The sequence below is a fragment of the Mesoplodon densirostris genome, chromosome 3, assembly GCF_025265405.1.
Source record: "Mesoplodon densirostris isolate mMesDen1 chromosome 3, mMesDen1 primary haplotype, whole genome shotgun sequence".
NCBI lineage: Eukaryota > Metazoa > Chordata > Mammalia > Artiodactyla > Ziphiidae > Mesoplodon > Mesoplodon densirostris.
This window is the reverse complement of record NC_082663.1, coordinates 162,434,185-162,462,067: the sequence shown is the minus strand read 5'-3', so window position 1 is coordinate 162,462,067 and position 27,883 is coordinate 162,434,185. Positions and strand designations below refer to the sequence as shown.

The following is a 27,883-nucleotide window of genomic DNA, read 5'->3' as shown; positions in this document are numbered from 1 at the left end:
CACACATCCACCACCACCAGTCTTGCTTCACACACCCGCTGCTAAGGGAAGAGCCCAGCGCCACGAAGAGGAATTTTCTCCAGTGCTTTGGCCTTCAGGGGCCAAGTTTCATCTTCATTAAAAACTAAACTCAGGAGGAAGCAACACCTTGAGAGAACTATCGATGTTCCGTTTGAAGCCTGGCTTCGAGAAACTGCAAAGTTGTTATATAACTGCTGGCCACCCCGGGAGCCTCCGCCTGGGTCTGGAAGCCACGATCGGGTGCTTTAATCAGACTCACAATTTCAAACCAGGAGGGAGCATAATGCTGAGAGACGGGCCTGAACACTAGAGAGGTGGGTTCCAGTCTTGCCCCTTCTACTGCACCAGGTTCATTCATCTATTCATTCAGGTACCATCTGGAACCACACACAGGCCCAGGGCAGAGAATACAGTGGGGAAAAAGCAAATGAAGTCCTTGCCCTCGGGCAGCTCAAAGCTTAGTGGTGGAGGCAGACAGCAATCAGATAAACACGAGCTCACAACCATGTAAAGTGATGGAAAGATAGGGCTGCAGGGTCTACAGTCGGGGGATGTGACCTCAAGAGAGCAGGGAAGGGAGGACCTGGAGGAAGTGCCACCAGGCTATTCATTCATTCAACAAGCACTAACTAAACATCCCTCGTGGGCCAGGCACTGTTCTAGGCACAGAGATGAACCAAAACCCTCACCATCATTGGCTTGTTATTCTGGTGGTGGAAACAGGTTCTCCACACCACGTGATTCCTGGTAATGAGGAGGGCCATGCAGGGATAAGGCAGGACAAAGGGACAGAGAGTGCTGGATGGATGGGCGGCTATTTTAGACAGGAGGTCAAGGTCTAGGGGAAACTATTCCCAGGCAGAGGAAGCAAGCTGGCTGGAGGGCCCAGGAGGCGCAGGGCAGCATGGCTGGAAGGGGGTGGACTTGGATAAGTGGGGAAATAGGCAGGGGCCAGGATAGTTACCAAATCTCTGACCCTCAGTTTCCCCGCCAGTGACATGGGGATGGTGAGACTGTAGAACTGCTTTGTAGGGTTGCAGTGAGAATTAAATGACACATAAAGCAAGCAGCTCTAAGCCTGGCTCTTGGTGAATGCTCTGTCATGATGGTGAATATTCCACAGGTACTTGAGCTGGCACCCTCGAGATCCTTAGGTCGGGAAAAGGACGAGGCTGTACTGAGACCCCTTCCTGGGAATGGTCAGGAAAGCTGGTCTCTGAGCCTCAGTCAGAGAGGCTAACTGGACAACAGCTACTCCATCAGCTGATGACAGTGCTCACGGGACAGTCTGGCTATTGGGGTTGGGGGGCTGTCGCCTTCCAGGGTGGGAGCAGCTACTGCTGCAGGGTGAGCTGCAAAAACCAGGAAACCCAGGTGAGAAGCCAGCTCTGCTGCTGAACACCCTGTGGCCTGGGCAAGTCATCACCCAATCACTGGGCTCCTGGGTAAGAATGGGGAGCCAGGCTCACCTCCTTCCTGCTGGGTCCGCCTGGGCCCCACGTGGGCCTGCCTATCCTGCAAACACCAACAATGGCTGGCACGCCATTCCACGACATCTTTGCAGGAGAGCGACTGCCTCTCAGACCCAGGGTGAGACTTCCAGGAGGGAGGCTAGAGCTGGCCACTCCCATACCACAGCGCCCACTGGTCCCTTCCGGAGAAGGGAGAGGAAAAGCAGAAACCACCAACTTTCAAAACGACACACAGTTGGTCCCCTAAGCAAGCGCCTGCCAGCTTTTTGGGTGGCTGCTACTTCCCCTTCTGGGGACCAGCCAGGAGGGTGGGGCGGCCCCTCCCTGCAGCCCAGAACCCTCACACTGTCCCTGGGCGGCAGTGGCCACAGCCGTTTGCTCCCTGAATGGAGTTTATAAGCCATGTCCTCCAATAGGTAGATGGCTGCCCTCGGACAATTCAAAGGCAGTCTGGGATTTTCACCAGGCAGTCTCTTCTGTTGAAAACATTCCTCCCTTTCCTTTTCCTATTTTAAAACAAGAATCAGAGACAAAGCAGCAGGCAGGTGGGGACTCCATAAATGATCATTTCCATATGGAAAGAGGCCATTTCTGCTTTGTCCACAGCAGTATCCCAGCACCACATCTGCCACATGAAACACTCAACAGGGCTCTCAAATGAACAACAGAATAAATGAACGGATGGAAAAAAATGACAAAACTCGGTTTTAAGAAATATGTTTGACAACAATTCTATTTCTGGAAATAAATCCCCCCCAAACAGATTTCACATATTCATGGAAGCTTCTGAAAGCATTACTCAAAAGAGTGAAAAATTGGAAAAAACCTAAGCTGCTGCTGGAGCCTGGTTGGCAGATAGTTCAGTAAATGTGGGCTCACCCGGACCATGAGATAACATGCAGCCCTTAAAAAGAACAAATTTGCCTTTGTACATACTAACTTGGAAGTTCGTCCATAACACACTGTCCCCACCATGGTGCTGACAGACTGATGCACTGTGTGGAATGAACAGTATGAATTCCAGTTGTATCTTAAAAGAATGACCCACGCATACTGCATGCACACAAAGACGTCCACAAGCATCGAAAAGAGTCTGAAAGGCTGCACATCAAACTTAATTGTGACTACCTCCCCGGAAGTGGGATTCTGCTGGGGGCAGTGTGCTGAGGGGGGCCTTACATTTTTTACTGAATACACCTTTTATTCTTTAAAATGTTTATGATAGAGAGTACGCATCGCTTTTATGTAAAGCAGGTTTGAAAAGCTGAGATGCATATGGCAAAGTTTGGGGTGAGGGTTGTGGGGTTTTGTTTTTGTTTTTTCCTTTTTAAAGTAAAACTCAGTGGGGGCCAGGATGTGGTGAAAGAACTTCACACTCCACTGTGGGGTGTGAACTGGCGCACCCAGCGTGAAGGGCACACTGGCCACAGGTATCAACACCACCCGACACGCTGCACACACCCAACAATCCTAATTCCGAGACTTCCCCTTAAAGGTGTGATTACAGACAGAGACTTGCAGACTCATGAACAAGCATGCCCATCACTGCACTTGTTAGAGGATAATGTGAGAAACCTCACGAGATGCCTAAATATCCAACTTTGGGGGTTTCATAGGTCAGTTATGGTTTGTGCCCATGATGGAATGAAAGAAAAACATTAAATAACCATGTTTCTGAGGAATATTTAAGGATATGGGGAACTATCAGATATTATTCAATTTTTTTAAAAAGCTGACTGGAAAAAAAAAATATATATATATACTATGATCCAAATTTTTTTTAAAATACATGTTAATCTAATAAAAACTAATATTTACTGAGAACTTATAAGGTGTGCAGCACTACACAAAGAGGCTTATGCATATCATTTACCTTCCTCGGTATGTCATTTTGCATCTCATCAGCATATATATTCCTACGTATGTCATTTATATCTATGACCCTTTGGGGCAGGGAAAATTATTATCCCCATCTTACAGATGAGGACAAGGAAGTTTAGAGAGATTAAGTAACTTGCAGATGGTCACCCAGATCTAAGGACAAATGTGACACTAAGTCTGTGCTCTACCACTCTCTGGTCTTTCTGAGCTCAGAAAAAAAGACTGGAAGGAAGCAGTGCATCTTGGCAAGATTAGAAGAGACTTTAATTTCCTTCTTTGTGGGTCTTATTCCTAACTGTCTATATGACTATATCTACCTATATACTCATTCATATATTTATTTTCTTATTACCAAGGTAATACTACTTATCAAAAATTCAAACATTTACAAAATAAAAAGTCTCCATAACCCTGGCAGAGATAAACAGTTATGAGTTTGCTGCATATAGCTCCAGATTTATTTATATAAATAAAAATCATATATGTAAATAAAAATATATTAAAATTATATGTATAGATCATTTTCAGGTATTTGCTACTTTTAACAATGAAATCAGATTAAACATACTATTCTGCAACTTGTTTCTTCCCCCTTCACAGTATGTATATACATCTTTACAAGAGATTACACATTTTCTACAACTTAATTTTTCAATAGCTGAAGAAGATTCCATTGTATGACAGTACCATAACTTATTTAAGTAATCTACGGGAATAAATTGGATCATTTCTGATTTCTTGCTGTTACTAATACTGTTGCAATGAAAACCATTGTACATATCTTTCTATACATGTATAAATAGCACATATTACTTTTATAATCAGAAAATTACATAACAGTGTAAAATGCATTACATATTATACACACACACACACACACACACATGCACGCAGTGAACTTAGAATGTATGAAGATATATAAGAGAATCTTTCATCTGTCCCCTTAACCGCAGGCGACCAAAAGAATCCAAGATAAGAAGAGCCTTTTCCCAGACAATGCCAATTAAAGGCAAACCACTGCCCAATTGTCCTCCTCTCCTGGACCCTCCACCCCACACCAGGGGAGTCCACAATCTACCTTGGTCAGGGCTTACACTCGAATTCCAGGTGTCTGAGAAGCTTCCAGATGGGCCTCAATCAGGGGTCGTGCCATGTGCCCCAGGGAGTTTTTGGAAGTGAATGGGGGCAGTCAGGTCACCACAACAGAAGACAGTGCTGCTACCATTTAGTGAGAAAGAGCCAGGGACACTGCATCTCCTTACACGGCAAAACTGTTCCAGCCAGCCAGCAGTGGCCCTGTGGGCAAAAACTAGCCACAGCCCTCATGGTGCAGATAGAAAAGTGAACCCTCTCTAGAGGGTTTGGGACCTGCTGGAACTGGGGTGGTGACGGGAGAATCAAAGGCTCCCATCCTCAGCCCTAAAATCCCAGGGGTTTCCTTCCTTAGAGCAGCCGGAGGCATGCCTGGGCTCAAAGAGGGCGGCTTCCACCAGTCACTCAAGTGACCTCTCTTAACTATCAGGACATCTGCCTTCCCAGGAGCATCATGGGAACAGTACCAGGCGGGGAAGTGAGAAGAGTCTACTGTGATCTGAGACAAACTACTTCCTGTTTCTGAGCCTCAGTTTCCTCATCTATTAAATGGGGGTCATATTATGCAACCAACTGTGAGACTGAAAGAACTGCTCTATTTTTCTGTTTCTATTTTTATTTTCTTTTGTTTTTTAGGCAACCAGGTACACATGACCACTAATGAGGGCTTTGCTTTCCCATTCATTCCCCTCCATCTTCGGCCTCCTACCCTACTGCCTTCATCAACTCTCTCTTCTCCCCCATACCCCTGCATTTTTCTGGTATTTTCTGTCTCTTTCAACCTCAATTGCAAATTCAGTCCTTTGTTCTTGCTTTCCATCCATTTCTGCCTCACTCACTCCCTCTTCTGGGTCTCTATTACTCCGACAGGCTGTGCCAGTCTATGGTGGACAGCAATTTGTTTTTCTGGCAAGTCCAAATCTTTCCTCCTTCTAGAAAACCATCTTGCCCACCCCCAACCCCGCTGTTTCAGGAGGGCGAGGGGGACTTCCATACTGCTACATGATCCCGCCTCCATTCTCAGAGACTGACTACAAGCTGGGCCCATCAGAGTAGCCCTCTTTACTGGGCCTCCTCGATTGGTCCACGGATCTGCACCTGAGCCACGCTGGGCCAATCATAGCTCTTCACTGGGATTATTGACTCTGAGACTTGAAATGATGAGGTTCAGTTCATCCTGCAGGAGGCAATGCTGGGGAAAGTAAAATTAAACCCAGCCAGAAGTTGTGTGTGAGGGGTTGGACTGAGAGCCTAACCAGCATGCACAGAAAGGCAGAAACCAGAGACGGTCCTGGCAGCATTGTTTTCCAGGGTCCAACTAACTCCATGTCCAGCTGCATATCTTCCCCAGCACGGTTCCAAACACCATATACACACATTCTCCTGTCTGCCTTAAGTCACGTGAGACCAGTTTTTATCACCTGCCACCAAAAGAATCTGAGGGTAGTGGTTAAGCACATGGGCTCTGAAACCAGATGCACTGGTCTAAACCCCAGCTGTTCCTCTTATTAGCTGTGTGACTTTGGGTAAGTTAATTAACCTCTCTAAGTGCCAAATCCTTCCTCTGTAAAATATTATCAGTAGTCTGTGAGGATTCAATGAGTTACATACCAAACACTGGCTCAGTGCCTGGTAGCCACAATGAAAGAACAAAGACCCCAGCCTGCTGGCAGCAGCAAACAGGAATTCTGGGTTAGGGTCCAAGTGGGGGTGAGAGGCAGGTGACTGGTTCCTGCCAGGCCTACCTGCCAGGCCTCCTGAATATCAGGGGGCCTTTGGGAAGTAGATATCCTGTAGTAACTTGAACTGATAAAGTAATGGCAATGGTGGATGCTACTATTTACTGAGCACCTACTATGTGCCAGGCTCTGTGTTAGGCACTTTGATTTTTAGGCCAGTTCAGACCTCTTCTCGGAACTTGAAAGACCCCAAAAGTTGTGAAATTCACCTCCCATCTTCAGAGAAGCACCTCTGGGGAGAGGAACACAGGTTCTTTGGAGAATGAAGAACATTCCTCCTCACGACAGCTACTGTGAGACATTCTTCAGCCCAGGAAAGAAACTCAACCTTTGCCAGGCCTCTCTGATGGGTTGGGCACCTATAGATGCTTTGCATATATTGTCTCATTAAATCATCATACCAATTCCATGAGGTAAGAACTACTAACCCACTCTGTTTGAGGAAAGTAAGGTTCAAAAGGGTTAGGTGACTCATCCAAGGCCAAAGGCAGGTCCAGGACAAGAGCACAGATCTTTGGACCTCAGAGTCCTCACCCCACTTTATATCTGAACTGTCTCTGGTGGCAGACACTCTTCCTTTCCCTCTCTGCACAAATGGATTCCCACTGGCCATGAAGAGCTGCTTCACAGCCACCCAGAGCTGGAACGTGTGCTCTGCTTGGCAACTATCAAATGAATCTCAGAGGAAGTCTGACATCCTAGACAGAAGTAAACATTTAACACAAGGAAGAAGCAAAATGCCTAGTAGCAGAGAGGGACAGAACCCTGAGCCTCCCTGTGACAGTACTTTGTATTTCAGCCCACTGGTCACAACCCTGTGAGGAGGTTCTGTTGTTACACCCACTGCACAGATGAAAAGACTGAGGCCTGAATGGTTAAATGTGTTTGTCCAGCTCGGAAGTGTCAGAGGCAGGATCTGAACCAGGCTTGTCTGTGTCTAGGGCCGACGCTTTGCTCAGCTCACCCTGCTGCTTCCCATTTATTCCCACTCCATCGAGAAACACAAACTGTCTCTGATGAGGTGACATCTCTGCTTGGGAGAAAGATCTGCTGAGCAATTCTCTTGTGCAGCCCTGAGTTGCATAATGCCCCTCCAGGGGCCCCAGATGGTCCCAGGGACCTAGGAAGAGGCAGACAGACTGCTACTTCGTCTCCCAGGCCTCCTCCACTGCTTCACCAGGCTGCAGATTCCAAGCCCCAGGGGGAAGGAGGATTTTCTAAAACAGAATATCAGGCCTCAGCAGGCGTCCACACCAGGGCTCCCAGGGCCCAGCGGTAATTGTGTAAATACTCGCACATTCAACTCTCCCTGAACTTTTCTTCCTCCTTAATTGGTTTCCTGGTTTTCTCAACTGCATCTGCCAAGTCATTTGGAAAGCTGATGCCCCCATCTGCTTCTGCTGGGTTCCGAGTGGGGTTCTGGAGTCAGTTCTGCACGTCAGCGCCCTCCCGATTGAAGGGGTGTGTGGAGGAAGTCAGCAAGGGAAAGGAGACCCTCACTGCGCACATCTTAGCCCGAGGCTGCTGGGGCCCTCCCTCCATCCCTGTTTCCACCCAGGGCTTCCCGGGCTTCCCTGTGCTGACAGCCCCTCAGGCTGCTCCTGACCCAGGCTGTCTGTGTCCTGTCTCCACCATTTGATATGTTCTTTTTTTTTTTTTAGGTATTACCGTATGTATTTACTTTATTTTATTTATTTTACGTTTTTTAGTATTTTGCATATTTTTTTTCAATTAAAAAATTTTTTATTGGAGTATAAATGCTTTACAATGTTGTGTTAGTTTCTGCTGTACAATTAACACGTGTCTGTGGAATCTAGAAAAATGGTACAGATGAACCCATTTGCAGGGCAGGAAGAGAGACATAGACGTAGAGAACGGGCATGTGGACACGGCGGGGGAAGAGGAGGGTGAGACGAATTGGGAGATTAGGACTGACGTATATACACTACCAAGCGTAAGACAGATAGCTAGCGGGAACATGCCATAAAGCATAGGAAGCTCAGCTCGGTGCTCTGTGGCGACCTAGATGGGTGGGATGGAGGTCCAAGAGGGAGGGGATATAGATATACATTGGATATGTTCTTGAAGGCTGAGCGAAGGTTTGCCTTGAATTCCCCAGAGCACATAAGACTCTTCTGTCCCCAGATTCTCCCTGACCTGGCTCTTCCCTGGCCACCTCCCTCCACCTGTGACAGAACCAGTCCACTGGCAGCTAGAGTCAGGGAGACCCAAGTCCAAACCCTGCTGCTTCTCCCGCCTCATGGACTGATCCTGGGCATCTCATTCCATTGTGGGCCTCAGCGTCCTCACCTGTGATGGGTATAGTCGCCTCCCCTCCCCCAAGGGTCCTCAGGAGTGCTGACTAAATGAGATGACATCTAGAAAGTGCCTTGTCTGGTGGCCGGCATCTAGAGGGTGCTTCATGAACCCAATACATATGCGTTATTTTTATTGTCACTTTTTTTTATATTTTATTATTTTATTTTTATTTTTATTATCACTTTTAACTCTTCTCATATTTACTCCTGCATTTATGCAAGAGTAAATATGAGAAGAGTTAAAAGTGATTGTCTTGGGGGGGACAGGGAAAGGAGATGGTAGGAGTACAGGACACATGTATGTGTTATTTTGGTTAAAAAAACTTATTAAAAATATAAAGAAATTCTGACACATGCTACAACATGGAGGAACCTTGAGGACATTATGCTAAGTGAAATAGGCACAAAAACACAAATGATTGCATTTATATGAGATTCCTAGAGTAGTCAAATTCATAGAGACATTAAAGAGAATAGTGGCTGGGGACTTCCCTGGTGGTCCAGTGGTAAAGAATCCGCCTTACAATGCAGGGGATGCGGGTTAGAGCCCTGGGGAGGGGACTTAGATCCCACATGCCGAGGGGCAACTAAGCCCGCGCACCTACAACTGCTGAGCTTGTGCACCTCAACTAGAGAGCCTGCGTGCCACAAACTACAGAGCCTACGTGTTCCGGAACCCGCGCGCCACAACTAGAGAGAAGCCCGCGGCGTGCTGCAACAAAGAGCCCGCGCACCGCAACTGAGACCTGATGCAGCCAAAAATAAAATAAAAATAAATTTAAAAAAAGAGAGAGAGAAGAATGGTGGTTGCCAGGAGCTGGGGGCAGAGGGGATGGGGAGATGCTGTTTAATGGGTACAGAGTTTCAGTTTGGGACGATGAAGAAGTTCCAGAGATGGATGGTGGTGATGGTTGCATAGCAATTTGAATGTGCTTGATGTCACTGAGCTGTACACTTACAAATAGTTAAGATGATAAATTTTGTTATGTATATTTTACCACAGTTGAAAAGAAAAAAACAGAGAGGAGATATTAAAAAAAATTAATAAGTTTACACTATATGCCCCTGATGTTCTATTTTCTGTCTGGGAATGGATGAGGGTTGTCTTTCCATCCATCACTATCTCTCAGATTCTACCTATCAGAAGCAAGAGCAAAAGGGGTTGGGCCAGTGCCTCCCTGCAGCGCTGCTGGCCTGTGGGCAGGATCACCCTTGGTAGCAAGGGGCTGTCCTGTGCACTGTAGGGTGCTGGGCATCTCTCTCTCTACCTACCAGATGTCAGTGTTCTCCCCCAACCTTTAGTTGTGACAACCAAAGATGTCTCCAGACATTGCCACTGTCCCCGGGGGACAAAATCACCCTCAGTTGAGAACCCTGGATTAGATGCAGCCACGATGGGAACTGTGGCCCTGTGGCCCGGGGAAGACCGGGGAGGACCTCGACATCCCATGGGAGTGCAGACCAACACTCGCTCCCTCCTGCCCGCAGAGGCCAGGCCGACACCCCAGGCAGGTGGCGCAGGGCTCTGCCTTCTCGCCTCGTCCACAGACACCCCTTACCCAGCCTGATGTCTCCCTCAAGCGTCATCAGCACGTTGCCAGCTTTCAGATCCCGGTGGATGACCTTCTTGCCGTGCAGGAAGGTGAGGGCTTCCAGCATCTGGCGGCAAACCACCTGAATCTGGGGCTCAGTGAGGCCTCTGTCCAGCTCTGGAAACAGAAAGAACTTGTCAACTCAGCAAGTGCTCAATGCAGGCAACTCCATGTCAGGCCCCTGCCAGGTACAAGAAATACATAAGCCACCAATGTGGTTGAGCACTTACTGTATACCAGGTTCACTTCTAAGCACTTCACATGGTACCTGCTTCGTCCTCACAGTAACACTATGGAGCAGGCACAATTGTTCCGCCATTTCACAGGTTAGGAAACTGAGGCTCAGAGAGGTCAAGTCACTTGCTCAAGGTCACACAGTAGGGAATAACAGATCTGAGATTAAAAACAGCCAGCCTGGGGCTTCCCTGGTGGCGCAGTGGTTGAGAGTCCGCCTGCTGATGCAGGGAACACGGGTTCGTGCCCCGGTCCAGGAAGATCCCACATGCCGCAGAGCGGCTGGGCCCGTGAGCCATGGCCGCTGAGCCATGGCTCAAAGTGATGATGTGATGATCATGATCTCAACGCCACCGTCTTTGGAGCCTTTACAATGCACTAGGCACAGGGATAAGGATTTGGGTACATTATTTCATTTAATCTTTACAATAATCCAGTGAGGTAGATAGATAAGACACATTTTTTAAGTTCAATTTATTGAGATATAATTTACATACAGTAATATTCACCTCTTTTTGGGTATAGAGTTCTATGAACTTTGGCAAATGTATGTAGTCACAAAAACAGCACAATTTATTAATAGAATACATATTTCCATCACTCCCCAAAATTCCCCTGTGCCCCTTTCACCCCCATTCCAGCCCCAAAGCCATCACTAATTTGATTCCTGTCCCTATAGTTTCATCTTTTTCTAGAAAGGCATATAATTGGAATCACACAGTATGATAAATTTTTAAGATGAATTTTTGATTACACAGCAATACATGAATACTTTCTTCTTAATAAAAGAAGCTGCAACATTGCAGATGAGTCTAAGTCCCCTTTGAAACCACATCCAGACCCGCCCCTCACCCTACTGTTCTTCAGGAGGGCTGATAGCCAAAATGTTTAGCAGCTGGCAAGGCGTGGCCAACAGGGTCAGAACAAACTAAGATGGCCATGTGGTGGTGTGCGGCCTGTGGTGGTGTGCCACGTGCATGTTCTTCCCGTGCTGTAAAGGAGCCAGCCCAGTACCCCACAGCTACCAAGCCAAGAAACCTGGGATGGACCTCAGGAAGCCTGGACCCCAAGCCCAGGCTTATCACTTTGCACAACTCTGCAAGGCGATGGGAGGCAACCTAGGGCAGAAAGCCCCTCTGAGCAGGGCGGGCATCTGCGGGAGAGTCAACCCCTGACCACAGAGCTGCAGCCAGAACGTGACTCTCCTTGTCCCAGCTTCTCTTCTCCCACCTCGATTTCTAAAATGGTGATGGCACTTTAACTGCTGCCACCAAAAGGGAGCAAATCACTTGGGGCTGGAGCAGTCGGTTCCACCAGGAGACGTGAGACAGAGAGCCCAGGGTGAGTCTGCCTGCTGGCTGAGCAATAGCCTGGGGTGACACCCCAGCTGTGAATGAGCTCAAGGACCTGGGACTCATCAATGCCTCTTCCCTCTCTGATATCCTCCCCCAGGTCTCATTCAGCTAAGCAGCAAACCGGGAGAGGCAGGCTGCTAGTTGGTTCCCATTCTCCCCTCTTTTTTAAATATCCAAACATATGGCCAACCAGCCAGAAGACCACATTTCTCAGCCTCCCTTACAGCTATGTGTTACTATCTTCTAGCCAGTGAGATGAAAATGGAGGTGTCATGTGGGGCTTCTGTGGTGTCTCCATAAAAGAGTGGCAGTGGGATGTGTTTTTGTGGACCTGTCCTACCCTTCCTTCTTCTATCCTGCTATTTGGAATTCTGATGTGATGGCTGGAGCTCCCACAGCCATCTTGTCACCAAGAACAGAAAATCAGCATGAGAATGGGGCCAACACAGAGGAAAGTAGGGCCAAGAGTTGGAGAAGGAAACCAAGTTCTTAAAACAATGTTTTTAAAACCCCTAGCTCAAGCTGTGCCTGAAGGCTGACACCCTTAAACTTTTCAGTTATTAGTGCAAGTAAATTCCCCCTCCCACATCCCCTACCTTTTTTTTTCCCTAAACCAGTTTGAATAGCCCTTATAACCTAGAGCATCTCAACTCATACAAGGCCATCATTTTTATGTTGTCAGATTCTACCCAGAACAATGAAAATCTTCAAAGGCAATCTCTGCTGGGAGAAGGCACACCCAAGGGCCATATCACAAGTGCCCGTATCCTGTTCCCCACTGTCATTTACCCACCTGGGAACGGCAAGAGGCTCTGCAAGGAAGGCCAGCATTCTATAGCTCAAGATGGGAAAGGGCTGCCATAAATTTGAGACATTCCTGAGATAAACTGAGGGGGAAAACACCCTCTTCACAATAAAAACGTGGCTGAATGGTGCTATGTTATACTGAGGGCCTCTCCTCTCCCAAACTGCCCCAGAATCCCGGACATGTTATTCAACCTTCTGGGCCCAAGACTCTCAACCTCTCCTCACTCACCGCCCACCAGGCTGGCAAAAGCAAAGGATAATGCAGGGTGGGCAGCAATTAGGAACAGCATCCCCCAGACCTGGGTTCACATCTCAGCTCTGCTGTGTGACTCTGGGTGAGCTCCTTAACCTCTCTAAGCATCAGTCTGGTCAATAAAACAGAGATGCTCTTTCTGATTTTATACATGAGGATAATATACATGAAAGCAGCTACCACAATCTCTGGCATATAGTGGCCATTCAAAAAATAGAGGTGATTACTAATATATATTTTTTTGTTACTGCTCAAACTTGCCTGGAACAACAATTTCCCCACTGAGCTCTTACAGAATGGGTGGGGATCCCCACTTTACAAAGAACCTCCCTCAGGTGTCTCATTTTCACCTCCTAAGAGTACTGTGGGGTCTGGCAAGGGGGCACCACACCTGTCGTATGCTGAGGGCTTGAGGGAGAGAATGACCCGCTCAAGGTCATGTGGCTTTTTGAACGAGAAGTGTTGGTCTTCCAAGTGTCCTGCATCCTCTCCAGTAACCCGGCCCCTGCTCCCAAAAGGGGACAGCCCACGAGCATTACCGGGGCAGAGGAGTGATGGACACCAGTCCTAAGCAGCGCCAACACCAGAACCGCTGCACTGCATGAAGGAAGACTCACCCAGGGGGCTTCCCTGGCGGGCCAATGGTTAGGACTTCACACTTCCATTGCAGGGGGCACAGGTTTGATCCCTGGTCAGGGAGCTAAGATCCCGCATGCCGCACCAAGGAAAAAAAACAAAAAGCAAAAAAACTCACCCAGCATGATGGCGTCCACAGCTCCCCCAGGACAGAACTCGATCATGATCTGCAGAAAATACAAGGCAAAGTAACAATGAGCAGGCGCCTGGGAGAACCACCAGATCCAGGCCTTCAAGAGGCTCCCAGCCCAGCGCGGCGGATAGACCTAGAGTCTGTCATACAGAGTGAAGTAAGTCAGAAAGAGAAAGACAAATACCGTATGCTAACACATATATATGGAATTTAAGAAAAAAAAATGTCATGAAGAACCTAGGGGTAAAACAGGAATAAAGACACAGACCTACTTGAGAATGGACTTGAGGATATGGGGAGGGGGAAGGGTAAGCTGTGACAAAGCGAGAGAGAGGCATGGACATATACACTACCAAACGTAAGGTAGATAGATAGTGGGAAGCAGCTGCATAGCGCAGGGAGATCAGCTCGGTGCTTTGTGACCACCTGGAGGGGTGGGATAGGGAGGGTGGGAGGGAGGGAGGGAGACACAAGAGGGAGGAGATATGGGAACATATGTATATGTATAACTGATTCACTTTGTTATAAAGCAGAAACTAACACACCATTGTAAAGCAATTATACTCCAATAAAGATGTAAAAAAATAAAAATTAAAAAAAAAAGGAAAACGGCAATTAGAGTAAAAAGTGTCGTGGGTATTGACACAGGACCTCCTTCTCTGGTCCACTCCCATCTTCACACTTCCTGCCCCACTCTAGGCTCCTATCATATATAAGAAGATGCTTTCTCTGTTTTTTAAAGTGCTGATAGAGGTGGGTGGGGAAGGCAGAAAGTGACACAAAATTTAAGGCACTCCCAGCATCTCCTCCAGCTCCGGGCTCCCGGCCCCTGCTTGTTGTAAAGTCCCTCCAACCAAGCTCAGCAGAGGCAGACACAGCGCCTGCAGGGCGGTCAAGAAGGCTCGTCGCTCTAAATAGAAAAGGAAACCTCAGCCATGACCCAGCTGGGCCAGAGCCAGCTCTCCAGCCAGAGGACGGAGAAATAGCCTTAAGGTTTCGATGAGGCCTCTAAGCTTGTGGCCGACCTTCCAGAGGCTTCCTGGCAATGTAAATACAAGGATGTGGTTATGCATGGCTGGACCCAAGTCCCAAGCCCACGGCTCACTAGTTGTGACCTTGGGCAAGTCACTTCAATCGTGTGAGCCCGTTTTCTCAGCTGTAAGATGGGGCTGCTGATGCTATTACTCTTAGCTGGGCCCCAGCTCTAAGTATATTTAGGGGGAAGGACACCCCTGGGGGCAAGAAACCAAAGGAGGCCAAGCAGGGGGCTTTAAGCTGGGCCAGGGACACCAGAGACACTGGGACCAGGGGTAGCAAGACTGCACCGCCCTCCCAGCCCAGGACAGCAGACAGGCCTGCCACAGGCTGTGCAGGGCTACTCGCCATGGGAAGGAGCGATGCAAGGGGGCACCCACCCACTCTCACACCACCACCAGCCGGAGAGGAAAGACCTGGCCTCTGACACTCCTACAGTCACTCTGGTCCTGCCTGGCCATCAGAACATCAGGCCTGACCCCAGCTCCCCCAGACTACCTCTCTACCACTTTGGTGACTGTCATCCTAAATAAAAGTCATCAGAGATGGATTAATGTCCTGCAACCCAGAACACGAGGAAGTGGTACTACTTTCTCCCACTCACTCACTCATTCATTTGTTCATTTAGCCAACCACCAATGAACCAGGCTTGTTCCCAGGGGTCAGGGTGACCTGGACACAGGCATTGACCTCTCGAAGCTCAGTGTATCATTCTGCCTTTTAATAATCCTCAGCTCCACAAAAGAGAACCCCAAGTCCTGTTAATTGCTACAAAAAACCCAGCTACAAGAGGCAGTGGCGGAAAAGAAGCCAAATTTAGTCACCAAGCAAGGCCACTTACTAGTTAAGTGGCCTGTAAGATGGTGAGATACATGCCCAAACCCCACAGGAGTGACAAAGTCACCCGGGCCTTGCCGGGCGACGGGTGAGGCTCAGTCAGTATGAGCTATTCCTATGATTCCTTCCTTGAGCTCAGAGGTTCAGGCTTTTTTGGTTTTTGTGTTGTCTTTTGAGACCCCATGAAAGCCACCCTCTCTCCTCTCACACAGAAAAATGCAAATACAAACAAATGTTTGTGGGCAATTCCATTGACTTCTTGCACGCCCTGAAGTCCCACCACCAAACCCAGGTTGGGAACCCCTGCTCTTCACCTGCTACTCTCTTTGCGGCCTTGGCAATGACCTACCTCTCTGCAAAATGGGATAATACTATGGATGCCCCCAGAACTACTGTAATGATTGGATGAGGTGGTATTTATAAAGCAACAAGCCTGAGCCTCACACACAGCAGACACTGGACAGGCTCAGCCATTCCCTGCTCTAACAGGGGGCAGCTGAAGAGGAAAAGGTGGTAGCACCTCTTAATTAGCTATGTGACCATGGGTAAGCCACTTAGTGTCCCTGAGCCTCAATTTCTTCATCTGTAAAATGGCACTAATCTTCTCTCCCTCCAACATCAAGACAGTCAATGACATGCCCAACACAAAAGCCACACCAACTAATATGCACTTGTCGAATCTAGCAAAGGAAATCACTAGAAAGTGTCACACTTACACCATGTTATTTAGGCCTCCTACAAAAATATGCCTTCCCAGAACTACAGTTCATCAACACACCCGTTGCCAGTATCAGAAGTCAGTATGAGAAGTGGTCAAACTCAGGCAGTTCCTGCATCTTTCAGTTAAACTGTCCCTTACACAACATCCTTACTCAAGGTCCCCCATGACCCCCTCCTCTCCCAGGTCAGCACTAGGAAAGCTTGAGCATTGTGCCATTCTGGTTTGCTTCCTCTTCTGCAATTCGAGAGCTCCATGACCCCTTGCCCTTCCCGTATTTTTTTACTTATTATTATTTTGCCTTGGCTGCTGGGAAGCTCTAGGCTTAGCTTTGGTTTTATTCCCATGAATAAATGTACCGACTTTTCATTCTATGTCAGGATTAAACCTATAATGCTTCACAATTTGCATATGGACCCCGAGGAAGTATCTTTAGGAGATGACTGCCCTGTGACACAGGCGTCCCCAACCCCTGGGATCTAATGCCTGATGATGTGAGGTAGAGCTGATATAATAATAGAAATAAAGGCACAAAAAGTGTAATGCGCTTGAATCATCCCGAAACCTTCCCACACCCCCACCCCGGTCCATGGAAAAATCGTCTTCCACGAAACCGGTCCCTGGTGTCAAAAAGGTTGGGGACCACTGCTGTAACTCACACTTCAAACTGTGAAGCTTTTTTTTGAAACAGCAGTCCTTGTTCGGAGTTAATGAGAGTGATGTTCCATTAATTAACTTTTTGTAATTCTGCCCAACTGTACTCTCACATGTGGCAAAATAAAGTTCGATTTTTCTTCTTTTTTTTTTAACTTTTTTTTTTTTTGTCCTTTTGGTTTAAAAAGCTTCACGTATTGGTGCCTTTTATGTGATGCCAAAAAAAAAAAAAAATGTCCCTTTCATGACATGGTTCTCTCACTGGGTTCCATTACATGGATCTTAACACTTTACCTTTAAGCTTGTCAGTGGTAGGGTCACAGGGGGCTTATATTATAAACTTCTCAGGGCTTTTACAGAAATGCATGGGGTTTAATTAATAAAATAATAATCTCAATAAAGGCAATAAAAACAATATATAAAAAGAAAATAATCATCTTGATGCCTTAGGAAATTACTAAATATGCCTGCTTCGAAAAGAGAATGGAAACATACATCAATACCCACAAAAGGATTACCGGTGTTCTGTACTTTCATGTATTTTCCATATTTTATTCAACTAATATGTAAAATAAAATTTTATATTAGAAGTACTCTTTTTTTTTAATGGAAAGTACTGGCCTAAAATCACCCATGGCTACAGACGCATCTGTTCATCTGAAGGGGGGATGGGGCTGTGCCCATCCACGATGAAGGCCCCAGCAGGACCATGCCCAGAGCATCCTGTGATGAAAGGAGGCTCTTCAGGATCCAGGGTTCCTGGGTACAAAGCTGACAGCCTCTAAGCCCTCACCAAGCCCCAAATCCAACAGCTCCCAGTACCAAGGACCAACTCCTAGAACCCATCAGAGGCTCATCCATCACTCTTCCTCGAGAGGGCAGCAAGCAGCTTGTGACCGAGGTTTTTCCCAGGATCTGGTGAAGGGAGGTTTGTGATCAGCTTAACTCATCAACAACTATCAACTGAGAGTCTACCAAACGGCTCACATTGCTAGGCAAAGTGGGGGCCACGAAAGAAGTATTTGATCAACAAACACTACCTGAGCTCCTAGTCTACGACAAGCCTGGGGACCCAGGACGATTCAGACAGGTCCCTGCCCTAAGACCACAGGCAGAGGCAGACGCAGACAGAGGTGAGTGGTGCAGGCACATCGTGACTGTAATTACCCAGAACCTGTGGCCACAGTGGTTAATCCAGCCTGGAGCTGGAGAGCTTGACAGAACACAGATAATCGGGCCCCACCCCAGAGTTTCTGATTCAGTAGGTCTGGGGGAGGGTCCAAGAATCTGTATTTTGAACAAATGCCCCAGGGATGCTACTGCTTCTCCCCCCGACTATACTTTAAGAACCACTGCTCTATGGGAATTCGCAGAAGAGCAAGAGGTCTGGACCCTGGAGTCACATCTCTCCTCTGCCTACCAAAAACATAATGTAAGATGGTGGTACAGAAATCTTAGGAACAAACTGGTGGAATTACCATTTCTTTTATGTTCCTTAATTAACCTGAACTTCCTCATCAGTGTTTCCTTTACTTCTTGCCTCTAACCAAGGAGCTAGGGGCTTGGGGAGGATGTAAGATCATCCTGGTGAGCCTTTACTAAATGATGGTTTGAGAAGCCCTGGGTATTGGCAAAGAGGCTTTAGGGATTTGCCTTATTAGAGATGGTCAGATTGAAACAGAGGAGTATTTCAATGAGTATTTTTTAAAAATAAGTATAAATATAATTACTTAAAAACCCTCCCATCTTTAAAAAAAAGATTTGACGGCCTTTGAGTGTGTGTGTATCAAGGGGCATGATGAAGATCAGGTGGGTAGAAGTGACACCAAAAGCACAAGCAATAAAAGGGAAAACAGATACACTGGACTTCATCAACATTAAAAGCTTTTGTGCATCAATGGACACTATCAAAAGAGTGAAAAGACAACCCACAGAACGGGAAAAATGTCTGCACGTCATATATCTGACAACAGGCTAGTATCCAGAATATATAAAGAATCCTTAAAATAAAACAATAAAAGGACAAATAACCCTATTTAAAAATATGTAAAGGATTTGAATAGATGTTTCTCCAAAAAAAAGACATAGAAATGGCCAATAAGCACATGAAAAGATGCTATCACTGGCCATTAGGGAAAGGTTAATCAAAGCCACAATGAGATACCACTTCCTGACTGCTAGGATGCCTAGAATCAAAAAGATGGACAATGATAAGTGTTGACAAGAATATGGACAAATAGGAACCCTCATACACCGACAGTAGGAAAGTAAAATGATGCAGACACTTTGGAAAACAGTCTAAATGTTAACAGTTTAAAATGTTAAACATGGCATTACAATATGATCCATACAATTCCCCTCCTAGATACATATCCAAGACAATTAACAACATATCCGTTCCACAAAAGATCCCAAACAGCCAAAACAATCTTGAGAAAGAACAAAGCTGGAGGCATTATACTTCCTGATTTCAAAGTATATTACAAAAGCTATAGTAATCAAAACAGTTTGGTATCAGCATAAAAACAGACATACAAATCAGTGGAACAGAATAGAGAGCCCAGAAACAAACCCATGAGTATTATGGCCAATTAATCTACAACAAAGGAGACAAGAATATACAATGGGGAAAGGATGGTCTCTTCAATAAATGGTGTAGGGAGAACTAGATAGCTACGTGCAAAAGAATGAAACTGAACCCACTATCTTACACTGTACACAAAAATCAACTCAAAATAGATTAAACACTTGAATGTTAGACCAGAAACCTCATAGGAGAAAACACAGGTGGACATCGGTCTTGACACTGGTCTTAGCAATATATTTTTTTGATCTGACTCCAAAGGTAATGGCAACAAAAGCAAAAATAAACAAATGGGCCTACATCAGACTAAAAAGCATCTGCACAGCAAAGGAAACCATCAACAAAATAAAAAGGCAATCTACTGAATGGGAGAAGATATTTGCAAACCATATATCCAATAAGGGGTTAATATTCAAAATACATAAAGAATTCATACAACTCAATGACAAAAGAAACAAACAACCTGATTAAAAAACGGGCAGAGGATCTGAATAAACATTTTTCCAAAGAAGACATATGGATGGCCAACAAGCACATGAAAAGATGTGCAACATCACTAATCATCAGGGAAATGCAAATCAAAACCACAATGAGATATCACTTCCCACCTGTCAGAATGGCTATTATCAAAAGGACAAGAAATAACAAAGTTGGTGAGGATGTGAAGAAGAGGGAACCCTCATTCATGCCCTGTTGGTGGGAATGTAAACTGGTGCAGCCACTGTGGAAAACAGTATGGAGGGTCCTCAAAAAAATAAAAATAGAGCTACCATATGACCCAGCCATTCCACTTCTGGGTATTTATTCAAAGGAAATGAAACACTAATTCGTAAAGATATAGGCAGCCTTACATTCACTGGAGCATCATTTACAATTGCCAAGATATGGAAACAACCCAAGTGTCCATCAATGGATGAATGGATAAAAAAAGATGTGGCATATGGAATATCAAGGGACCCCAAATAACCAAAGCAATCTTAAAAAGAACCGTTGTAAGAAACTGTTCAAAGAAAGTTGGAAGTCTCACATTTCTTGATTTCAAAACTTACTACAAAGCTACAATAATCAAAACAGTGAAGTACTAGCATAAAAACATATAGACCACTGGAAGGAGATCCCAGAAATAAACCCTTGCATATGCAGTCCAATGATTTTCCACAAAGGTGTCAAGACCGTTCAATGGGAAAAAGACAGTCTTTTCAACAAATTTTGTTGGGAAAACTGAATTACCCATATGCAAGAGAATGAAGATGGTCCCTTACCTTACACCATATACAAAAATTTACTAAAAATGGATCAAAGACATAAATGTAAGAGGTAAAACTACAAAACGCTTAGAAGAAAAAAATGGGTGAAAAGCTTCATGACACTGAACTTAGCCATGATTTCCTGGTTATGACACCAAAAGCACAGGCAACAACAACAAAAAACAAATAAACTGGATTTCGTCAAATTTGATAACTTTTGGACATCAAAAGACACTGTCAACAGAGTGAAAAAGCAACCCACAGAATGGGAGAAACTACTTGTAAGTCATATATCTGATAAGGGACTAATTTCAAGAATATATAAAGAACTCTTACAACTCAATAACAAACAAAAAAATTGGGCAAAATACTTGAACAGACATTTACAGATATACAAATAGGCAATAAATGCATGAAAAGATGCTCAGCATTACTAATTAGGGAAATGCAAGTCAAAACCACAGTTAGATATCACTTTACACCCATTAGGCTGGCTATTTAAAAATATATATATAGAAAATAACAAGTGTTGGCAAGGATGTACAGAAATGGGAACCCTGTGTATGTAAAATGGTGTGGCCACTGTGGAAGCGAGTACGGCAGTTCCTCAAAAATTAAAACCAGAATTTAAAAAATTTAAAATGGAATTGCCTTATGAACTGGCATTCCAATTCTGTGTATATACCCAAAAGAAATAAAAGCAGAGTATCAAACAGATGTTTGTATACCAATGTTCAGAGCAGCATTACTCACGATAGCTAAAAGATGGAAACAACCCAAGTATACATCAAGAGATGAATGGAAAAATAAAATATGGCATATCCACACAATGGAATATTATTCAGTCAGAAAAAGGAATGAAGCACTGATACATATGAATGAACCTTGAAAACATTATGCTAAGTGAAAAAAGTCAGACACAAAAGGCCACATATTATGTGATTCCATTTGTATGAAATGCCCAGAATAGGCAAATCCATAGAGACAGAAAGGAGATTAGTGGTTGCCAGTACCTGGGGGAGGGCTCCCAGGGCAAGAGACCGTGGGCTCTGAAAATATGACCCAAGTGCTTTTCAGCTCAGAAAACTGCTGACACTATGCGCCAAGCCCTGTCCCAGGCCCTTTATTCACAGTCTCTCATTTAATCCTCACACAGTTCTATAAGATGAAGACAATAATAATCTCCATTTTCTAGATCAAGGGTCACCAAAGTTTTTCTGTAAGGAACCAGATAGTAAATATTTTTGCCTTTGTACTCATGAGCTCTGTTTCCCTGGAGACCTCAGCCCATAAACATGTTCAGAGGGTGCCCGACAGGGTACAGCCTGCAGTCCTGCTGGCTTTCCACTCTGGCTGGAGGCCAAAGGAAACTGGAAACCTGTGTTTACCTCGATCCCCTATCAGTTTAGATTAAGCAGCTGTCATGGTGTAGCATAAGGGTCACAGTCTTGCTACATGATCCTGGCAGCCCACACCACCCCTCCTATCATTCATCCATTCATTCATTCCTGCATTTATTAGGCACCTAACCTGGTCCTGCACTATTTTAGCCATGGGAATTTAGCACTGCACCTGCACAGCTCAGATCAAGAAGTACTCTCTTCCCTCTCAAGCCAATGTCCTCTCAGAGTTGCCCTGGGACTGGTTACAATAAAAAACTTCTTTGGGGCTTCCCTGGTGGCGCAGTGGTTGAGAGTCCGCCTGCCGATGCAGGGGACATGGGTTTGTGCTCCCGTCCGGGAAGATCCCACGTGCCGCGGCGCGGCTGGGCCCGTGAGCCATGGCCGCTGAGCCTGCGCGTCCGGAGCCTGTGCTCCGCAGTGGGAGAGGCCACAGCAGTGAGAGGCCCACATACCGAAAAAAAAAAAAAAAAAAAAAAGAAAAAAACTTCTTTGGAGCTGTTGCAAATGAAGAATCAGCTCAGTACTGCTTAGGACTGAGAGAGCCAGAATTTAAAATCTCTCCTCTACCTGATCGACCCTTCAGGACTAAACCCTGACCCCACAGTGCCATGCCAAGCTGATTTCCACCCTTCTAAATAACACACATGGAAAACACCACCTGTGCACTGCTTCCCCCATATAGTCTCACTCCACACCCTCAACCTCCTCAGGACGTAAGCAGTTGCCCGGTCAGTTAACCCAGGTCAGTCTCAGTTTCCCCACCCATGACATTTAACAGGAATCGAGAGTTTATTCTGTGCCAGGCCCCTTTGCACGGATTATCTTACACTCACCATTTGAAGTGGGTATCCTAAAAAATGCCTCTATGTCATGGGGTTTTGGGGAGGATTAAACAGGATAATGGACGCCTGGCACTTAGAACATTACCTGGCACACAGTAAGTAAATGCTTGGTAAATGTTACCAATTATTATCAGCATTTGGTGACACTTTATTCCCATTTTACATACGAGGAAACTGAGGTTCAAAGAGATTAAGGTCACAGAAATAGTAAGTATCAGAGCCAGGACCTGAACTGGGACGTATTTGGGTGCCAAGTCAGCTCTGTTTGTCTCCCCGATGGAAGAGACCTAGTGACCCCATCCTCTCCTCCTGTGCCTCAAGAAGGAAGCCACACGCTCAAGACACAGCCCCCAGGTGGTGGAAGAAAAGGTCCCTCTGTCTCCCTGCTCCAGCCCTCACTGGGCCCCACTGGTCAGCTCACACACACCAAGTGCACTCACTCACCCAGAGATAAGGGAGCCAGGATGTCACAGTCCAGATAAGAGAGGGCCTGGACCACCCCCAGGGTTTGAGACGTTAACGTGTACAGCCCACAGGCAGCGGGGCCAAGTAGCAGGGTGGCTCAGCACTGCCACGGCCCGACCGTCCGCAGGGGACAACTGAGGCGTGCTCAAGCCATACCCCGGAGACCACACGGTGCTCGGGGCCTGGGTCCCGTCCTTTCCCTGGCCCTTCCTGAGGCCGGCAGGAGTACTGGGTACACAGAAGGGGCTCAATAAATAAATGTTGGCAACAGTCCTGGAAGTAAAATTAAATAAAATTAAACCTCTTCTCTAGGTCTGGACACAGTCCCAGATCTGCCCCTGGCCTCCTGTGACAGTGCCATCAGAACCACTTTCCTGCTTTGAGCCTCAGTTTTCCTACCTGGAAAATGAAGCTTTTAACATCTGTAAGGTCATTTTCAACATTGACATTTGAGGGTACGAGGTGAAGGACATCACTTTATCACTGAATAAGCAGTTAATATTTATAGAAGTCCATTCATATCATCCATTATCAGAGCCTGGACCTGGTATGTGAATAGTAAGTGTTCACTGAATGAATTTATGAAGAATGAAGAAATATGAATGAAACATTTCAGTGGCTTTGAGATGCCCAGAAATCAGGGCAAAACAGCCAACACAGACTAACACAGCTGTTTCTGCAAAGAAAGCTGGACAAAAGCAAGCCAGTCCCTCCCTCTTCTGCCACCCAAGAGAAAAGAGATGATGGCTGCCATTACTGAGTGCCTAATGCATACCTTAGAGTGCTAAGCATTCTACAGGCATTCCTTTACATACTCCTGTGAGCAGTTATACTTATGTCTATTTTACAGATGGGGAAACTGAGGTTTGATGGGGAAAGGGCTTCCCCAAAGCCACTCAGTTCCTAGGTGAGAGAACGAGGGTATAAACCCAGGTCTGTCTGACTCTAAGATGCAAAGATTGCTGAAATGTGCAGCCACAGGCAAGCTCCTTTCCCTCTCCAGGCTTGCTTCTTCTTGGGGTAGGAGGGGTAGGTGCTGCAATCACCCCTTCCTTCCCAGGTCTCCCTACCCTGAGAGGCAATGTCTCCTGGGCACGGGGACACCCCATCAGCGCAGAAGACAGAGGCTTCTGGTCACTCAACAGAGACCTGTAGAAAGAAGATTCCCCCCAAAAAAACATAACAGTGAACACAAAAATGTCTCCAGCTTCTCAGCAGCCAGTCCCTGTAGGTGGAGTCCCAGAACCTCCACACCTCTGAGCTCCAGGCCAAACAATGCGGCCATTGAGCGGGGCAGCCCTCACCCACATGGCCTCCCAGGAACGCCGGGCCTTCTCCTCTGCCTCCAGCTCCACCCACCACGTCACAGAGAGTCCGAGGAAGGAATCTGGGCTCCCCTCGAGACTGTGGGAGCTGAGTGCCCCCTGGCAGGAAGGAAGAGAACAAGGGATAACCTTGGGGTTCCTAAGGGGAGGGGATGGGGTCCTGCCCAGGCAACAGGGAGCCTCTAAGCCTATCTGGCACATTCTATGGCACCTCTGATACAAACCCTGCGGGGAGGATTACTAGATGAGGAGACCGAGATGGCTCCACATCCAAGTGTGCAGGCCCAAGTCCCGAGGCATCTCTGGGATGGAACTGAGGTGACTGCAATTCGGGGTGCCTAAGCCCTTCTGATACTGTCTGTCCCAGAGATCAGGAGCACTGGCTTCAGGGTCAAAGTCCTCTGAGCTTGAGTCCAAACGCTGCCACTGTGTGTCTTTAGGCAACAGGCTTCACCACTCTGAGCCTCTATTTGCTCAACTGTAAAATGGGGACAACACATTCCAACCGTGATGGGGTCCTGAGGGGAGTAAATGAGATAGCACATGTGAAAACAACAAGCACAGTGCCTGGCCAGAGGGTGACAGACGACAGTCACTGTCATCACTATATGATTATCACCATCGCCACTCTCCTCATCACACCAGGAAATCAGGGCTGGAACCAGACTCCAGGCACAAGCAGTTCTCTGTCTGCACAGACAGTTTTCATCTATTTGACCATCTGTCTGTCCGGCCACCATTACCTAAAGCCAGGGGTGGCAGGGCTCGTGCTGCCATAGAGAGGAATGGTCCAGGGCCATGCCCCTCATTAGATGGACTCACAAATCCACAAGACTAGGAGTGATCAGGGTCACAGGAAATACAGACTCACAGCTGGAAGGCCTGCCTGACTGGTAGGAAACAGCATTCTCAACTAAAATTGTTAAAGGTTTGTGGCATGTGAGATGGTCCTCAAGGGACAAGTAGGATTTGAAACCAAGGGGAGAGGGGTGGCGATGTGGAGAGGTGGGCATGGCAGGCAGAGCCAGCACTGAGCTGCTCACAGAGCAGGGAAGATGGTGCAGGGTGGGTGTTCGTTTCCTATTACATCCCCAAGGGCAACCCCCGGTCTTCCTTGACTTATTACCCGAGAGACAAAGTCTCCAAGGAACCAAAACACCTGAGTAAATAAGGTGAGCCCCGGGTTTTGACTCTGGAGTCAGATACACCTGGGTTCCAATTCCAGTCCTGACACTGACTAATCTTGGACAAGGAAAGACCTCGGAACAAGCGCAGAGATGTGAGCCTCGGTTTGCTCATGTGTAAGGTGTGGGGAACTATAGGATCTGCCACCTGGGTAGTGAGCAATGGGGTGACTTGGGGAAAGCCCACGGCTCAGGACCCGGCATTCGGCAAGTGTGCTCCAACCGTTAGTAACACCAGAGGCTATATCCACGTGGGAAGCTGAAATGACCAGCCCACACTCAGAGACAAGCCCCCAGTGCCAGTGGCTGCCCATGAAAGGTTGAAGGAATAATCTGAGAGCAGCAGAGAGCAGCACAAAAACACTGGGCGCCTTGGGCAAGTCTAAGCATCTATTTGCCCATACACTCTACGGTCTTATTATGTCCATCCTCTGCCTCCCCACCCCCGCTGCCCCACAGAATGTAAATTCCCAGAGGGCAGGGCTTTGTGTCTGTACCTTCAGCAACTAAAACAGTGCCTGACACACAGCTGGTGCTCTGGAAACATTTGTTGGTGAACGAATGAATGCATGAGTGAGTCAGTGAGTGAACGCATGAATGACTGAATAATGGCTGCCCCACGTGCTCCGGGGAGGGGGGGTCCAGTCACGTGAGATCGCGGATGTGGAATACCAGACACAGGGGAGGCGTGATCACGATGGGGATGCAGAGACTGCCACAGTGGCAAGTACTGAAGGTTCCATCAGTGATGACACAAGTCCGAGGGCTCCTGAGACAGAGACCAGTAGGGACACAGCCAGGAAGGAAGAAGGGCCCCCAGTCTCCAAGGAAGACAGAAGACAGTCTCTCAGCCCCCGGCTCATCCCTCTGTTTCCCCACTTCCCCCGCCCAGGACTGGGATTATCTGTTCCCATCAGGGCCAGAGAGTGTATAAGTGCAGGGAAGCGGCCAGGGTGGGGGTGAGGGCAGATGGGAGAGCAGGTGGCCGTCTATGGGGAAGCAGCCCTCAGCCCAGCTCATAGATGCCGCAAGGGAACATGGGCCCCTGTGGCGAGAGCTGCTTCAGGCCAAGCCAAACACTTGGATTCCTATATGAAAAACACCAACTTACAAAGGGTCACACTACTGGAAAAGTCTGCCTTAGGTACAGCCTGTGGACCGGGTTTACACGTTTATCTGCCAATCTAGACTTTGAACAACACACATGACCTTGTCAGCTGGGTGCCTGGCATGAGGCTCCTACTGTCTTGCCAGCTGGGACGAGCTGGGTTTCTAATCCTGGGCCAACAGCTGCGAGATCAGTGTCATCACCCTTCATGCCCAGATGGGGAAACTGAGGCTCAGAGATGTGTCTGGGGTCACACAGCAGCACCAGGGCAGCAAGATTCCAACCCAGGTCTAGCTGACTCCAAAGCCACTGCTTGATGGACCGAAGGAATGAGGGTGTGAGTGAAGCTGGGGCAGGGGGTGGGGGGCGGTGAGTGGGGATGGGAGGAACACACAGGAGTGCCACAGAGGGGATGACAGCTGGCTGATGGGGTCAGGTGGCGAACTAAATGCCTGGGAACATGGCAGGCGAATCCCCGGACCACAGAGTCACCCTCGCTCCTGTGAATGTGACACAGAGGCCCCGGCCCGGACATTCCAACAGCAGGATTCCAGGCAAAACCCCACATTACCCTGGCCTGTCCATCCACAGCTACACCATTCTACTGCCATTCTACCAGCTAGTAGCTGACAGTCCACCACACCCAAGGTAGAAGCTGGATGGATCCTCGAGCCACAGGCCCCTCCCCACCAGACACTGCCAAAAAATGGTCTGCAGGACAACGGGCTCCTCAAGTGGAGGAGGGGGGCACAGACTGTGTGGGCTGGCACTTGGGGGGCATGGGGTGCACTGAAGAGGTAGGAGCCAGGCTGATCTGAGTTGGAACCTGGATGTGAGCCCTGAGACAGTCACTCTCTGTCTCTGACCCTCAGTCTTCACATCCATAAAATGGGGGTGACAACATCTCAGTCCCATAGAATTGTGAGGATTCGGCAAGATAATCATGAA

General features: G+C 47.2%; 1 protein-coding gene across 1 annotated transcript in view; it reads right to left on the bottom strand.

Moving 5' to 3' along the window:
* Positions 1-27,883, bottom strand: part of STK10 (serine/threonine kinase 10) — a 131,883-nt gene that overhangs the window by 65,747 nt on the left and 38,253 nt on the right. The window contains exons 3-4 of the mRNA XM_060094947.1: positions 13,519-13,567; positions 10,083-10,232 (exon numbers count right to left, since the gene is read on the bottom strand). Of these exons, the coding sequence (XP_059950930.1) occupies positions 10,083-10,232; positions 13,519-13,567 (199 nt within the window). The remainder of the gene's footprint in view (positions 1-10,082; positions 10,233-13,518; positions 13,568-27,883) is intronic.